At 43.2% G+C, this 17837-nt stretch overlaps 1 protein-coding gene across 1 annotated transcript in view; it reads left to right on the top strand.

Annotated features, from left to right (window-relative positions):
- The window catches only part of plxnd1 (plexin D1), a 124195-nt gene that overhangs the window by 60264 nt on the left and 46094 nt on the right, over positions 1–17837 (top strand). Inside the window, exons 14-19 of the mRNA XM_036947420.2 lie at positions 2755–2860; positions 14280–14419; positions 14740–14919; positions 15502–15586; positions 15721–15987; positions 17637–17786. Coding sequence (XP_036803315.2) covers positions 2755–2860; positions 14280–14419; positions 14740–14919; positions 15502–15586; positions 15721–15987; positions 17637–17786 — 928 coding nt within the window. The remainder of the gene's footprint in view (positions 1–2754; positions 2861–14279; positions 14420–14739; positions 14920–15501; positions 15587–15720; positions 15988–17636; positions 17787–17837) is intronic.

The raw sequence follows: 17837 nt of genomic DNA, 5'->3' as shown, positions 1-17837 counted from the left end.
GTCCTGGTTGGCTTCTCTCTCTCTCTCTCTCTATCGCACGCACACACACACACACGCACGCACGCACGCACGCATGCACGCACGTACACACACACACACACACACACACACACACACACACACACACACGCACACACGCACGCACGCACGCACACACACACACACCGCCTTCACCAGGCTCAGTTGCTGATTATCCTGGTCCTCCTCTCTGGGTAAATATCCAGAGACATTGCCCATGGAGTCAAAACATCCCCCACTGGAAGCTAAAATATTTCCTTTCTTGGCGGTGAAGGAATGTAGTACGAGGGTCAGTCAGTGCTGTGCCTTACAGCCTGGCTGCCTTACTGGCTGGCTGCCTTACAGCCTGGCTGCCTTACTGGCTGGCTGCCTTACTGGCTGGCTGCCTTACTGAATTACTGCCTGGCTGCATTACTGCTTCACTGCCTAGATGCCTTACTGGCTGGCTGTCCTACTGCCTTACTGCCTGGCTTGGTGGCTGGTTTTTACAGAGACAGGGTGGGCTCTGCACGGGATTAGACTGCATCAACAACACCAGTCACCTTTGACACAGCTACAGTATCTACTGTAGTAATACAGACTTGGATGGACTTCATTAGTTAGATTTCATATTTATCAACTTGATCCATCTTTATGAGCTCAGGGATCCTCATCAGAACCAGTCCTTCAGCCCAACCCAGCCATACCCAGCCATATCGTGCCATATCCAGCCTTGTGCCATTTCTGGTTCTGCCCTTTCTCTGTGGTACCTGCCTCACATTTATAAAAGGTTTAGACCCTCTTCAGAGGATTTAGCTTCCTGTTAGTCAGCGACTAGACCCCTGTTTGGGTTGCCAGGTAACCAGGACCACTATAGGACCTGCCACCTGACTAAATATACTGCCCCCACGTGCCCAACAAGAGGATGGTGGAGGGATGGGCTTTGAACCATGTGGGGTTGAGGTACGGGGGTCATGATTCCTCCTTTGTTTATTTCTGTGGGGAGTCATTAGATCATAGCCTGGTCCCAGGTCTGCACTGTCTGCTTTAGCCAAGTCCTCTGACTGGCAGGGCCAAAGCACATAGAGACACAGCACATACAGGCCTTCCAAAATGTTCTCTGTGCGCCATCACTGTATGATTAATCCTACTGCTTCCCTCTGGTCCCAATACTGTATGATGACATGAGGCTTGATTACAGCTATGAGGTGATAAAACAAACATCCAGTCAGCTCGTTGATCCCCTCTGTGGTTAACTGCATCTGGAACAGGGGGCTATGAAGTCCCCCTCCACTGGGTTTAGTCAACACTGTACAGTACTGAGTATAGACATTATTACTCCACTGGGTTTAGTCAACACTGTACAGTACTGAGTATAGACATTATTACTCCACTGGGTTTAGTCAACACTGTACAGTACTGAGCATAGACATTATTACTCCACTGGGTTTAGTCAACACTGTACAGTACTGAGTATAGACATTATTACTCCACGGGGTTTAGTCAACACTGTACAGTACTGAGCATAGACATTATTACTCCACTGGGTTTAGTCAACACTGTACTGTACTGAGCATAGACATTATTACTCCACTGGGTTTAGTCAACACTATACAGTACTGAGTATAGACATTATTACTCCACTGGGTTTAGTCAACACTGTACAGTACTGAGCATAGACATTATTACTCCACTGGGTTTAGTCAACACTGTACAGTACTGAGCATAGACATTATTACTCCACTGGGTTTAGTCAACACTATACAGTACTGAGTATAGACATTATTACTCCACGGGGTTTAGTCAACACTGTACAGTACTGAGCATAGACATTATTACTCCACTGGGTTTAGTCAACACTGTACAGTACTGAGCATAGACATTATTACTCCACTGGGTTTAGTCAACACTATACAGTACTGAGTATAGACATTATTACTCCACTGGGTTTAGTCAACACTATACAGTACTGAGTATAGACATTATTACTCCACTGGGTTTAGTCAACACTATACAGTACTGAGTATAGACATTATTACTCCACTGGGTTTAGTCAACACTGTACAGTACTGAGCATAGACATTATTACTCCACTGGGTTTAGTCAACACTGTACAGTACTGAGCATAGACATTATTACAAAACCTCTAAGGATCTCTATTTTATTGTCTGTTTAGCTTTGTTAAAAAAGTTGTGAAACACATCAGAGGGGGCACAGGGGCACGTGCCCCCTCAGATTTGTCCTGCTTCGAAATTAGTAGGTAATTACTAAATGTACTGAATAAGACATACAGTATTCCTTTCAGTCTTTTACGCAGATGTTAGAGATGCAGAGAAGCATATATATATATATTTTTTACATAACCACAGGAGGATACAGACAGCTCAAAAGGTATGCTTAGATATGCAGAAAAAAAATACAGATTTTTTTACATAGAATTAAGCATAATGATTATGGCTAGATTGCAGAAAAAATGTGTTTCAAGTGTTGGAAAAATTCAAAAATTCTCGAACTTATGGACCACCCCCCAGCCATCCTCACATACTGGACTTTCTGTCGTTTCAGATTTTTGTGCTTCATGATGCCCCTGAAACTCTTGACAAAGAAAAAAATCATGATCCACACAGTTGACACAGAAACATCCTTAAAGGCAGTTGCCAACAGGCTGTGATGTTCCAGTGGAGTTGGTGATGATTGTTAATGATGGTTCCTATTGAGCATGTCCACTGTCATCACAATGTTGTGTTCTATCTACAGGCTGGTGTGTGTTACTGGGCAGACCTTTGATCCCACAAATTATGTCGTCAGAGTTACCGTGAACCAGAATGCAATGGGGGTGTCCAAAGAGGTCTTCTCATACTTGGTGAGTGTGTTCCTGTTGTCAATCCTCTCTATTTTTCTCTATTTAATCTATTTAATGACTATGTCTTCTCTGTTTCTCTCCCTCATACTTTCCCTCACTCCCCTTTTTTTTCTCTCTGTCTGTCTCTCTCTTGCTCTCTTTTTCTCTCCCTCTCATTTGCTCTGTCTCTCTCTCCCTCTCATTCTCTCTGTCTCTCTCTTTTCCCTCTCTCTCTCTCACTCTCATTCTCTCTTCCTTCCTCCTTTTTTCTCTCCTTACTCCCTGACCTGTCTTTACATGTTCTTCCTCCTACTTATTTATTTTCAGTATTTCTTTGCTCGTAGTCTGTCTCTTGCTCGTTAAAGCCACAATCTTTCCATCCTTTCTTTTCCCTCGGCCCTCCGTCTCTCCCCAGTCCCTGGTCCTTGTTCATACTGGGAAAGTGTTCCCAATGTGTCAGTTGAATGTTAGCAGATTTGTCTTCTGATATTCAGGAATGCATATGTGTGGGAATCTTCAAACATGCATCAGAATTGCAACATAGCACTATTGCCATGCAGAACTCGGTGCCAGCAAAAACAAACATGGAGCTTGTTGAAATGTCCTCCTCTTTGAATTCATTACAAACCGAGGAGTCCGGCTGCTTCTTCTGCTGATTGACCTTGACCCACACAGTCTCCTATTGGATTAGGACTACACAGACTGGAAATACACAACTAAATCCTATGTTTCTTTTTGCTTATGGACAAAGAGTTTATTTTTAATTCAACTGGGATGTTGGAAAATTTCAGTCACTTTTAAGAAAGGCTTCTGCTTGTGAGTCATGATCTCAGGGATAAATAACAGACTTGGAGACAAGAGGGTGTTGAACATGCAAAACAACAAATGTTTTTTAGGCTTGTGGGAACCCCTTGCGGTCCCCTACCACTTTTTGGGTTGCTTCTCCAGGGTGTGAGGGAAAGAAAGGGAGAACATGGATGAAGGGGATTCTGAGGAAAAGGGATAACGGTTCGGATCCAAACGGAGACAGGATGGGCACCTCCTCTGCACCTCCTTCCTCTGCACCTCGGGCCGGAAACATCTGCCTCCACCTTACACACACACACACACACACACACACACACACACACACACACACACACACACACACACACACAAACACACACACACACACACACACACACACACACACACACACACACACACACACACACACACAGACAATAGAAATCTCTGCTTGTTCACACACACACAGGAAGTGAATCCTGTCAGTGAGAATGAGAGGTCTTCCCTGGAGGCAAGGTTCACAGAGGGGAGAGAAGCTTCGGCAGTCTTCGGAATGCTGATGCTGTATAGCTGTATTGGGATATTTGTCTTAGCCCCAGGGACCTATCCTCCGTCTGTGTGTGTGTGTGTGTGTGTGTGTGTGTGTGTGTGTGTGTGTGTGTGTTTCAAGTTTTATATTGTCACATGCACCAGTAGAGTGAAATGCTTAGCTTGCAAGCCCTATCCAACAGTGCTGTATCCATTATTAAAATAGTAGAACTAATAAGAAAAAAGAACAAAGAAAAAAACCAGAAGAAATAAGAGACCTATATACAGGGTAAATGTACAACGTGCAGCTACGCTTGAGCATTTGAGGTGTGTTTGTGTGTGTGTGTCACAGGAGGTTGATGGCACCTTAATTGGGGACGATGGGCTCATGATAATGACTGGAGTGGAATGAGTGGAATGGTATCAAATACGTGTTTGATGCCATATTCCATCTGCTCCGTTTCAGCCTTTATTATGAGCCATGCTCCCCTCAGCAGCCTCCACTGGTGTCAAATCAACTCAAATCAAATGTTATTGGTCACACACACGTGTTTAGCAGATGTTATTGCGAGTGTAGCAAAATGCTTGTGCTTCTAGCTCCGACAGTGCAGTAATATCTAACAAGTAATATCTAACAGTTTCACAACAAATACCCAAAATACACGTAAATCTAAGTGAGGAATGGATTAAGAATATATATACATATATGTCAGAGTGGCATTGGACTAAGATACAGTGACATAGTATAGAGTACAGTATATACATATGAGATGGGTGATGCAATATTTACAAACAATTAAAGTGACTAAGATACCGTAGAATAGTATAGAGTACAGTTTACACGTGAGATGAGTAATGCAAGATACGGGGACATTATTAAAGTGACTAGTATTTCATTTCCTTAAAGTGGACAGTGATTCCTAATCTATGTCTATAGGCAGCAGTCTCTGATGTGCTGTAAATGGCTGTTTAACAGTCAGTGGTGTAGTATAGAATAAAATACAGTATGTACATATGAAATGGGTAATGCAATATGTAAACACAATTTAGAAGTGACTAAGATACCGTAGAATAGTGTGGAGTGTGGTTTATACACATGAGATGAGTAATGCTAGATACGGAACATTATTCAAGTGGATAGTGATCCTTTTCCTTAAAGTGGCCAGTGATTCCTAATCTATATCTATAGGCAGCCACCTCTGATGTGCTAGTGATGGCTATTTAGCAGTTTGATGGTCTTGAGATAGAAGCTGTTTTTCAGTCTCTCGGTCCCAGCTTTGATGCACCTGTACTGACCTCGCCTTCTGGTTGATAGTGGGGTGAACAGGCAGTGGTGGTTGATGTCCTTGATGATCTTTTTGGCCTTCCTATGGCATTGGGTGGTGTAAGTGTCCAGGAGGGTGGAAAGTTTGCCCCCGGTAATGTGTTGGGCAGACCGCACCACCATCTGGAGAGCTTTGCAGTTGTGGGCGGTGCAGTTTCCGTACCAGGCGGTGACACAGCTCGACAGGATACTCTCAATTGTGTATCTGTAAACGTTTGTGAGGGTTTTAGGTGTTAAGCCAAATTTCTTCAGCCTCCTGAGGTTGAAGAGGCGTTGTTGCGCCTTCTTCACCACACTGTCTGTGTGGGTGGAACATTTCAGTTTGTCAGTGATGTGGACGCCGAGAAACTTGAAGCTTTCCACCTTCTCCACTGCGGTCCCATCGATGTGGATGGAGGAATGCTCCCTCTACTGTTTCCTGAAGTCCACGATCATCTCCATAGTTTTGTTGACATTGAGTGACACCACACTGACACCACACTCGCAGAGCCCTCACTTCCTCCCTGTAGGCTGTCTCATCGTTGTTTGTAATCAAGACTACTACTGTTGTGTCGTCTGCAAACTTGATGATTGAGTTGGAGGCGTGCTTGGCCATGCAGTCATGGTTGAACAGGGAGTAACCTGGGGGCGACCTGTCAGGTAGTCCAGGACCCAGTTGCACAGGAAGGGGTTCAGATCCAGGGCCTCAAGCTTGATGATGAGCTTGGAGGGTATTATGGTGTTGAATGCTGAGCTGTAGTCAATGAACAGTATTCTTACATAGGTATACCTCTTGTCCAGGTGGGACAGGGCAGTGTGCAGTGTGGTGGCAATTGGATTGTCTGTGGATCTATTGGGGCGGTAAGCAAATTGAAGTGGGTCTAGGGAGTCAGGTAAGGTGGAGGTGATATGATCCTTGATTAGTCTCTCAAAACATTTCATGATGAGAGAGGTGAGTGTTACGGAGTGATAGTCATTTAGTTCAATTACCTTTGCTTTCTTAGGTACAGGGACAATGGTGGCCATCTTGAAGCATGTGGCGACAAGAGACCGGGATAGGGAGAGATTGAATATATCTGTGAACACACCAGCCAGCTGGTCTGCACATGCTCTGAAGATGCGGCTAGGGATGCCATCTGGGCCGGCAGCCTTGCGAGGATTGAAATGCTTAAAAGTCTTACTCACATTGGAGAAGGAGAGCCCTGTACTTTCCTCAAAGCGAGTGAAGGTGTTCAGCCTGTGTGTGTGTTGCTGTATTACTATATGGCTGTACAGTGAAATATATCCTAGCTCCAGAAACCTGTCATATGTGGATGAGATGAACCCAAGACCTCAGTACAGAACAATACTAAATACTCCCCAAGGCTTCAGTGTCCTCAAGTTTTAAATATCAAACTTGATATATGTTACAGTCAACAATTTATTTAGCTAGAGCTGAGGAAACCAAAAGTATGGACTACATAGAACTTATAGATGATTTGAATGATCCAATTATAGTGCCACTTTAACCACATTTCCATCCACAGTTTTTATGCGAGTAAAGTCATACCTTATGAAAGAAAATCACGACAACTATGATGGAAACAGGACGTTTCTGTACAATTGTATAAATGTCGACAAATCGTTTGTTTGTTCGACATCGTGTGCTCGTTTAGTGTCGGTAAAGTTAATTATGCGAGAAATGCGCAAATATTGATCTAATAACCATCATATTGAAGTAAACTTGGAGTCACGCGATGATATGGTATGTGGTCCTCCCACTACGACTCGGGAAACCATGCAGTTTATTAGGTTACATGTGAAAATGATAAACTTCACAAGGAGGTGAAAGTACACGGCGATGAGCTTGATGCTCCTTTCCAATAAATATTGAGGGTCTTACTCTAGTGACATCATGATGATTGATGCTTGACTGCCGTTTGACTGTGGACTAGCCTACCCACACTGTTGTATCTGATAGCTGTTGGCTCGAGTGCATGTGCCCAGACCAGAGTACACACATTTGCTATTTAACAGTTTTTGTGACAAACTGGTTAAAAATGCAATGGGAAACACATTGAACTTTAGATTTTTATTCGGTATGTGAAAACTTCAACCAAAAAGTACATTTTGTGTGCACTACATCATCACGCTCTGATTTTTATCTGCATCATGTACATTTGGTGGGAACACACCACTGGTGTGAAAATTAGTATGTTTTCTTCACACATATATTTGAATATTCACATGAAAATCTTTTGCTAATTGGATGGAAAGCGAGCTAATAAATGAAAAACAGCAGACTGCTGCCTGTACAGTAGCAGAACAACAACGCAGCCACATGGCACATTACCGTTTTTTTCAATTGCTAACAAGCATCGGTCAATACTGAAGTCACTTTTTCAAAACTCTTCACACGGTCTACATTACCAACATATATTTTGGCCAAACAGTTCATCTCACCTTCGACATCAACACTTCCAACAATTCTCATTCAGGAAGCATACATTGTCACTCATAACACACTGACCTCAAAAACATTAACAACAGGGATCAATACATAAACAATGAACTTTCTCTTTGAAGTTTGAATGATTTCACATAAATCAGTATTTCATTATAGAATAAGAATAACGCCTTTCCTTTATTGACTGTACTAACCTACACAGTTGAAGTTGGAAGTTTCCATACACCTTAGCCAAATACATTTAAACTCAGTTTTTCACAATTCCTGACATTTAATCCTATTAAAAAATCCCTTTCTTAGGTCAGTTAGGATCACCACTTTATTTTAAGAATGTGAAATGTCAGAATAATAGTAGAGATAATTAATTATTTTCACTTTTATTTCTTTCATCACATTCCCAGTGGGTCAGAAGTTTACATACACTCAATTAGTATTTGGTAGCATTGCCTTTAAATTGTTTAACTTGGGTCAAATGTTTTGGGTAGCCTTCCACAAGCTTCCCACAATAAGTTGGGTGAATTTTGGCCCATTCCTCCTGACAGAGCTGGTGTAACTGAGTCAGGTTTGTAGGTCTCCTTGCTCACACACGCTTTTTCAGTTCTGCCCACAAATTTTCAATAGGAATGAGGTCAGGGCGTTGTGATGGCCACTCCAATACCTTGACTTTGTTGTCCTTAAGCCATTTTGCCACAACTTTGGAAGTATGCTTGGGGTCAATGTCTATTTGGAAGACCAATTTGCGACCAAGCTTTAACTTCCCGACTGATGTCTTGAGATATTGCTTCAATATAGCCACATACATTTTCCTCATGATGCCATCTATTTTGTGAAGAGCACCAGTCCCTCCTGCAGCAAAGCAGCCCCACAACATGATGCTGCCACCCCCGTGTTTCATGGTTGGGATGGTGTTCTTCAGCATGCAAGCTTCCCCCTTTTTCCTCTGATGGTCATTATAGCCAAACAGTTCTATTTTTGTTTCATCAGACCAGAGGACATTTCTCCAAAAAGTACGATCTTTGTCCCCATGTGCAGTTGCAAATCCGTAGTTTGGCTTTTTGTATGGCGGTTTTGGAGCAGTGGCTTTTTCCTTGCTGAGCAGCATTTCAGGTTATGTTGATATATATAGGACTCGTTTTACTGTGGGTATAGATACTTTTGTACCTGTTTCCTCCAGCATCTTCACAATGTCCTTTGCTGTTGACCTGAGATTGATTTGCTCTTTTCGCACCAAAGTACGTTCATCTCTAGGAGACAGAACGCATCTTCCTGAGCGGTATGACAGCTGCATGGTCCCATGGTGTGTATACTTGCGTACTATTGTTTGTACAGATGAACATGGTAGCCAGCTTCAGGCGTTTGGAAATTGCTCCCAAGGATGAACCAGACTTGTGGTCTACCATTTTTTTCTGAGGTCTTGGCTGATTTATTTTGATTTCCCCATGATGTCAAGCAAAGAGGCAGTGAGTTTGAAGGTAGGCCTTGAAATACATCCACAGTACACCTCCAATTGACTCAAACACTGTCAAATAGCCTATCAGAAGCTTCTAAAGCCATGACATCATTTTCTTGAATTTTCCAAGCTGTTTAAAAGCCACAGTCAACTTGGTGTATGTAAACTTCTGACCCACTGTAATTGTGATACAGTGAATTATAAGTGAAATAATCTGTCTGTAAACAATTGTTGGAAAAATTGTGTCATGCACAAAGTAGATGTCCTAACCGACTAAGTAATTTGTGGAGTGGTTGAAAAACGAACTTCCGACTTCAACTGTATGTAGCAAGAATGAATCACAAATGCAGCAATTTGCTTCAATAGCCTTTATTTTTTCTATAGCTTTGCAAATAGTGGTTTACTTGTGAAAAGAAGTTTAAACAAATTCATGAAATTCCAGGGCTGCAATAATTACCAAATAAAATATCAACATGTATTGTATAATCACTCATACTGTACAGTACTGTGGGGGTTCTAGTTCTCATCAACATGTATTGTATAATCACTCATACTGTACAGTACTGTGGGGGTTCTATTTCTCATCAACATGTATTGTATAATCACTCATACTGTACAGTACTGTGGGGGTTCTAGTTCTCATCAACATGTATTGTATAATCACTCATACTGTACAGTACTGTGTGGGTTCTAGTTCTCATCAACATGTATTGTATAATCACTCATACTGTACAGTACTGTGGGGGTTCTAGTTCTCATCAACATGTATTGTATAATCACTCATACTGTACAGTACTGTGGGGGTTCTAGTTCTCATCAACATGTATTGTATAATCACTCATACTGTACAGTACTGTGGGGGTTCTAGTTCTCATCAACATGTATTGTATAATCACTCATACTGTACAGTACTGTGGGGGTTCTAGTTCTCATCAACATGTATTGTATAATCACTCATACTGTACAGTACTGTGTGGGTTCTAGTTCTCATCAACATGTATTGTATAATCACTCATACTGTACAGTACTGTGTGGGTTCTAGTTCTCATCAACATGTATTGTATAATCACTCATACTGTACAGTACTGTGGGGGTTCTAGTTCTCATCAACATGTATTGTATAATCACTCATACTGTACAGTACTGTGGGGGTTCTAGTTCTCATCAACATGTATTGTATAATCACTCATACTGTACAGTACTGTGTGGGTTCTAGTTCTCATCAACATGTATTGTATAATCACTCATACTGTACAGTACTGTGGGGGTTCTAGTTCTCATCAACATGTATTGTATAATCACTCATACTATACAGTACTGTGGGGGTTCTAGTTCTCATCAACATGTATTGTATAATCACTCATACTGTACAGTACTGTGTGGGTTCTAGTTCTCATCAACATGTATTGTATAATCACTCATACTGTACAGTACTGTGGGGGTTCTAGTTCTCATCAACATGTATTGTATAATCACTCATACTGTACAGTACTGTGGGGGTTCTAGTTCTCATCAACATGTATTGTATAATCACTCATACTATACAGTACTGTGTGGGTTCTAGTTCTCATCAACATGTATTGTATAATCACTCATACTGTACAGTACTGTGTGGGTTCTAGTTCTCATCAACATGTATTGTATAATCACTCATACTGTACAGTACTGTGGGGGTTCTAGTTCTCATCAACATGTATTGTATAATCACTCATACTGTACAGTACTGTGTGGGTTCTAGTTCTCATCAACATGTATTGTATAATCACTCATACTGTACAGTACTGTGGGGGTTCTAGTTCTCATCAACATGTATTGTATAATCACTCATACTGTATAGTACTGTGGGGGTTCTAGTTCTCATCAACATGTATTGTATAATCACTCATACTGTACAGTACTGTGGGGGTTCTAGTTCTCATCAACATGTATTGTATAATCACTCATACTGTATAGTACTGTGGGGGTTCTAGTTCTCATCAACATGTATTGTATAATCACTCATACTGTACAGTACTGTGGGGGTTCTAGTTCTCATCAACATGTATTGTATAATCACTCATACTGTATAGTACTGTGGGGGTTCTAGTTCTTATCAACATGTATTGTATAATCACTCATACTGTACAGTACTGTGGGGGTTCTAGTTCTCATCAACATGTATTGTATAATCACTCATACTGTACAGTACTGTGTGGGTTCTAGTTCTCATCAACATGTATTGTATAATCACTCATACTGTACAGTACTGTGGGGGTTCTAGTTCTCATCAACATGTATTGTATAATCACTCATACTGTACAGTACTGTGTGGGTTCTAGTTCTCATCAACATGTATTGTATAATCACTCATACTGTACAGTACTGTGGGGGTTCTAGTTCTCATCAACATGTATTGTATAATCACTCATACTGTACAGTACTGTGTGGGTTCTAGTTCTCATCAACATGTATTGTATAATCACTCATACTGTACAGTACTGTGGGGGTTCTAGTTCTCATCAACATGTATTGTATAATCACTCATACTGTACAGTACTGTGGGGGTTCTAGTTCTCATCAACATGTATTGTATAATCACTCATACTGTACAGTACTGTGGGGGTTCTAGTTCTCATCAACATGTATTGTATAATCACTCATACTATACAGTACTGTGTGGGTTCTAGTTCTCATCAACATGTATTGTATAATCACTCATACTATACAGTACTGTGGGGGTTCTAGTGTCTCCACACACCCAGGAGAAGTGTCTCCACACCCTGCCAGTCTTCAGGAGAAGTGTCTCCACACCCTGGCAGTCGTCGGGAGAAGTGTCTCCACACCCTGGCAGTCTTCGGGAGAAGTGTCTCCACACCCTGGCAGTCTTCGGGAGAAGTGTCTCCACACCCTGGCAGTCTTCAGGAGAAGTGTCTCCACATCCTGGCAATCTTCAGGAGAAGTGTATCTACACCCTGGCAGTCTTCAGGAGAAGTGTATCTACACCCTGGCAGTCTTCAGGAGAAGTGTATCTACACCCTGGCAGTCTTCAGGAGAAGTGTATCTACACCCCGCATCCAGTTAAGGACATCTGGTCATGGACATCTGGATGATGATCACCTTCCACCTCCACGCAGAGAAAAACTCCTCTATGGGGTTTAGGAAGGGGAAGTATGGAGGCAGGAATAGTACTGACATCCTGGGATGTGCAGCAAAGTGGTGGAATGCCACATTATCCCACACAACAACGAAGGTAGGGCAGTTTCTTGCCCCTCTCTCCTCCGCTGGCACAAGTTGATTATGCAGCTCATCCAGAAAAGAAACAAGCCTCTCTTTATTGTAGGGGCCAATGAGTGGTTTGTGTAACAGCAAACCATCATTGGACAGTGCTGCACACATTGTGATGTTAGCTCCTCTCTGGCCTGGGACATCCACGGTTGCTCTCTGTCCAGTCACATTGTGATGTTAACTCCTCTCTGACCTGGGACATCCACGGTTGCTCTCTGTCCAATCACATTGTGATGTTAGCTCCTCTCTGACCTGGGACATCCACGGTTGCTCTCTGTCCAATCACATTGTGATGTTAACTCCTCTCTGACCTGGGACATCCACGGTTGCTCTCTGTCCAATCACATTTCTTCCCCTGCGGCGTGTTTTTGCCAAGTTGAATCCAGCTTCATCCACAAAGATGAATGTATGTGCAGTTTGCCTGGATTCCATCTCCATTACTCTCTGAAATACAGCAAATCCACAGTTTTACAGTACTTTACATTATCCATAGCTGTGTTTGTACCGTGTTTGGTTATTGAACAGACATCTTACCTGGACATATTGACACCAGAGTTCTTTCACACGTTCACCGTTTCTCTCAAAGGGTACAGTGTATAACTGCTTCATCCTTAGTTTCTCTAGGACTCTGACAATTATCGTTGTGCTGACTGTATTCACATTCCCAAAAGTGATATTGTCTGCCAGCACTCTGTCCTGAATTTCCCTCAGTTTTATTGTATTGTTGACAATTACCACGTCAACAATGGCAATTTCCTTCGCATCTGATACTATTCTGCCTCTCCCTCCTGTGGGAGGCAACCTTTGGATCCTACTGAAAAACAAACAATCAATATATTTCAAAATGTCAGTACATGTAAAAATGTGAACATACTGTATTGTACTACAATAAGTAGTTCAATTATCATTGAAGGATGCACATCTCACCTGTTGGAAATCTGTACTATTGATGCAACTATTGAACGCTGTAGATTTGGTTGCACCCTTAAACCAGCCTCTCTCAAATGAGAACATGGTTTACAACATGGTCAATAACTGTGGCCCTTATCTCATCAGAGACCACCGCTCTTGGTCTTCCTCTCCTTTGTCCTCCACGCATTCTCCCTCTCGCTCCCTGTCACTCTTCTTTCCCCACCAACCTGTCTTCCTTGATCTATGTTTCCAAACTAAATCATTCCGAAGCCGTCCTCTTATGTCTGTTTGGTAACGAGACTAAAAACAGGACACTTGGGTAGGCTTTCAGCTGAAATTGCAATCAGCTGTGTTTGGAATAATTAAATTTTCTGCTGAGATTTTCTATATGTTTCAATCTGGTTACTGCAGAAATGCACAACATTTGCCATCATTCTGTTTTGAATGTGTTTTTAACAGTTTTGGAAACAGTGTGTCAGCATTTGAAAACGTGCTGCAGATATGTAGTTTTGCAGGTGGTGGAGTATGAATGAGAAAAGAGTTCATGGATTTCAGAGAATGTGGTCATTGAAAGCATTTTCTGTGAAAGCAATGAAAAATGATTCACAGTTTGGTCCACATACACTTCTGTTTCGCTGACTGTGTGAAGAGTTTTGACAATCTAACTTCAGATTTGACCAATGCATGTTAGCAATTGAAAAAAAAACGTAATAACAACATGGCACATTAATATGTCCCACCTCCACCCCAGGTCCCCAAGCTGCTGTCTATGGAGCCTAGGAAAGGCTCTCGTTCAGGGGGAACCAGGGTGACCCTCAGGGGGGAGTACCTGGACACTGGCTCTCAGGTCAGAGTCAAGGTCAACGGCACCCAGGACTGCACCATACTCACGTGAGTCTTACTGTGTGAATTATTAAATCGTCTTCACTGTTGGACTTGTATGTTGCTGTGCTGAATCTGTAGGCTTTGTGTTACTCTAAAGGAGACAGTCCTGTTGAGTTGTTTGGTTATATTGTGCGTGAGGTATTGTTATTTCTTCAGCTGCTGCATTTGTTGTCTGTTCATAGGCTGTGTTTTGGTTCTTGGCTGTATTTGTTATGGAAACTGTCTTGGTGTGTGGTTTTATTATGCTGATTGTGTGTGTGTGTGTGTGTGTGCGTGTGTGTGCGTGTGTGTGTGTGTGTGTGTGCGTGTGTGCGTGCGTGCTCCAGGCTAACCAAAGACACCATCGAGTGCACCATACCTGCGGCCCTGCACACACACACTGAGGCGGTGTCGGTGTGTGTGGAGTTTGAGGATATTCCCTGTCAGAGCGCTGAGCTTCTCACCCAGTACATCTATGAGAAAAACCCCACCATCAGCTACATCAAACCCAGGAAGAGCTACCTCAGGTTCACACACACACATACAGTACATACATATACACACACAGACACACACACAGACGCACACACACACACAAACAGACACACACAAACAGACACACACAGAGAGAACACAGTATTCTGCATTGTTCCATTGGTAGCTCTAACATTCCATAGTTTCCATTTATCCAGTGTTTCATAGATAAACAACAATGTTATATTGACAAATGAGAGTATGAAATCATGCAGAAAATATTATTGCATTAATTATACACCTCTTGTAGTTCCATTACACCACACAATCTCTCTTGGAAGGTTTCTCTGGAATCCGACCACAGAGATGACATACTGAGTTAATGTCTTCCTGATGCTCTGTGGCTTCTCCAGGCCTGTTTCTGTGTGTGTTGGTTTTAAATGACACCTCATGTGTGAGACAGACCTCTGAGAGAGAGCACAATGGGTCTGATTGGCATGTGTGCTGACACTGACTGTATGGTTGTGTGTGCTCTCTGTCTCTAACCAGAGTGGCTGTCTGTGTTCCCTATTTCTGACCGTATGTGTTTGCGTGTAGTTGTGTGTGCTCTGACCATAAGTTGTTGTGTGTTCCAGTGGCGGTCGGACCATCACAGTGACGGGGCAAGGTTTTGACCTGGTGCAGAGCGTCAGTATGGAGGTGCTGGGCATCGGACAGGATGTGAGTCATAACAGGGAACCTCTCTGGTAGAATAGATTAACTCCTGAAGTATCTTACATCTTAGAAGAAGCTGAAAAACGGAAGTGAATTAATAGAATGGACTCCTCTTTCTCATCCTCATCGTCTTTCCTCAGGCCTGTAAAGTGCAGTCTCCCTCCATGATCACATGCTCCTCCCCCGCCTCCAGCCAATCCCAGCAGGCCACGGTAGAGTTCTTGCTGAATGGAGTTCTCTACACGGGAGATGGCCCCGCCTTTGACGGCCCAGACCAGGAGGAGGAGGAGGAGCCTCACGGAGGTCACTTCCTGTTGGAGTATGTGGAAGATCCTCAGTTCTTCACCGCCAACAAAGAGAAGCTGATCAAACACCACCCTGGAGAACCACTCACACTCATCATCAATGTGAGTGACAGCCCAGTGCACCAATGGGAGAGGGTGGAGCAGGATGAGAAGTAAAAAGCCCATTGACCAGGGAGATTAGTGGACTTGCTCCAGGAACTGTCCATTCCTGTCAATCTGGATGCACTCTGAGAATAGTAGAAAGACATGTCTCAATGGCTTTGTATTCATACTCTCTTTAAACAGATCAAAGACTGTGTAGCTCTGAATCATGCCTTGTATTTATTTAAGACTTGGCTGTTCCTCAGAGATGGAAGTACAGGACAAGAACACCACCTCTAAGCAGAGAACCCAGTCAGCCATGTTTGTGTGGGATCCTGTCTGTATTATAGCTGACTTATGCTACTGCCACATAAACTACTGCCTCATATATGAGGGGGGGTTGAGGGTTGTAATGCTAACAGTTGTAAAAACTGTAAATATACTGGTGCTGCTGATTTATACAGGCCTTGGTGCCGGAAGTGAGAGACAGACAGCCGAAGTTGCAAAGACTAGCAGAAATAGGGCTTTGAACATCGGTTGGTCTGAGTTCTTCTCTCTCTCCGTCTCTGCCCCTGTCGCTCTCTTTCTCTCCTCTGCGTGTGTGTGTGTGTGTGCGTGCATGCGCGTGTCAGGATGGGGCCTCCTTACAGGAATGGCTGCCTCAGCCTTGTCTACTTGGGTGAAAGAGGGGAGGGGGGTATTCAATGTTGCTTCCTGTTTTCTTTGGGAAGGTGGATTCCACTTTGGGTGGACCTAGTTTGTGGAACACTGACTCATGTCAGTGTGTGTATGTGAGTGGGATGGACCAGGTTGAGAGAATGTTGGGTGGAGTTGAACGGGTTTGTTTGATGGGGATTGTTGTTTGGTTAGATCCTATGTGAATGACCTCTGTTGGAATGTGGTGGGTTTTGTTTGCTTTCATCCCATTTTGGCCCTAGGTATTCATTGTTCCGTGCGTGTGTGTGTGTGTGTGTGTGTGTGTGTGTGTGTGTGTGTGTGTGTGTGTGTGTGTGTGTGTGTGTGTGTGTGTGTGTGTGTGTGTGTGTGTGTGTGTGTGTGTGTGCGTTCGTGCGTGCAGAAGTGTTTGTTGACAGAGACACAGGGGGTGGCATCCTGCAGAGGGGACAGGACAGTACAGGGTCCTGAGGGTGTAATCACAGAGGGGAAACACACTGGGGATAAACACACAACCTCCCCTCTACTCTCCTCTTCTGCTCCTCTCCTTTCCTCTCCTCACTCAGCCACGTCAGTCCACTGTTGTGTGTGTGTGTGTGTGTGTGCGTGGGGACCAGTGCTCAAAACACTGACTAAGGAGAGGCTGGTGTTGTGATGGACAGTTTCAGTCATGACTGTCAGTGTTCTCTCCATGTCTACTGTTTGATTCTTTAAGATGAACTCTCACACAGTTTGTGAGGAGAAATGTTGTGAAACAGTTTGGCACAGGGATACTCAGTGTGACAGATGAATGACAGGTCTGTGTGTGTGTGTGTGTATGTGTGTGTGTGTGTGTGTGTGTGTGTGTGTGTGTGTGTGTGTGTGTGTGTGTGTGTGTGTGTGTGTGTGTGTGTGTGTGTCCGTAGGTGCGTGGCAGCTGTGCCTATCCGAGCCAGACCATGGTGTCCCTAGTGTTCTGACTGACCGGTGGCTGTTTTTGTTTGGGTTTGGCACAGAAAGGACCGAGCGATCTGGAGCTGGCACCAGAGGAATACTCAGTGATGATTGGCTCCTATCCCTGTGACATCAGCTTCCATAACAACCAGCTGTTCCACTGTACCATCAACGGTTCGCTGGGATCCAGTGAGGGAGAACTGCCTGTCACAGTGAGTACAACTACATCATATTCTAAGGCTACTAATTAGGACCACTTTATT

This window comes from Oncorhynchus mykiss, chromosome 16, assembly GCF_057628025.1.
Source record: "Oncorhynchus mykiss isolate SJ-2025 chromosome 16, ASM5762802v1, whole genome shotgun sequence".
Classification (NCBI taxonomy): domain Eukaryota; kingdom Metazoa; phylum Chordata; class Actinopteri; order Salmoniformes; family Salmonidae; genus Oncorhynchus; species Oncorhynchus mykiss.
Note: the sequence above shows the minus strand (reverse complement) of the source record. Positions and strands in the feature narration are given on the sequence as shown.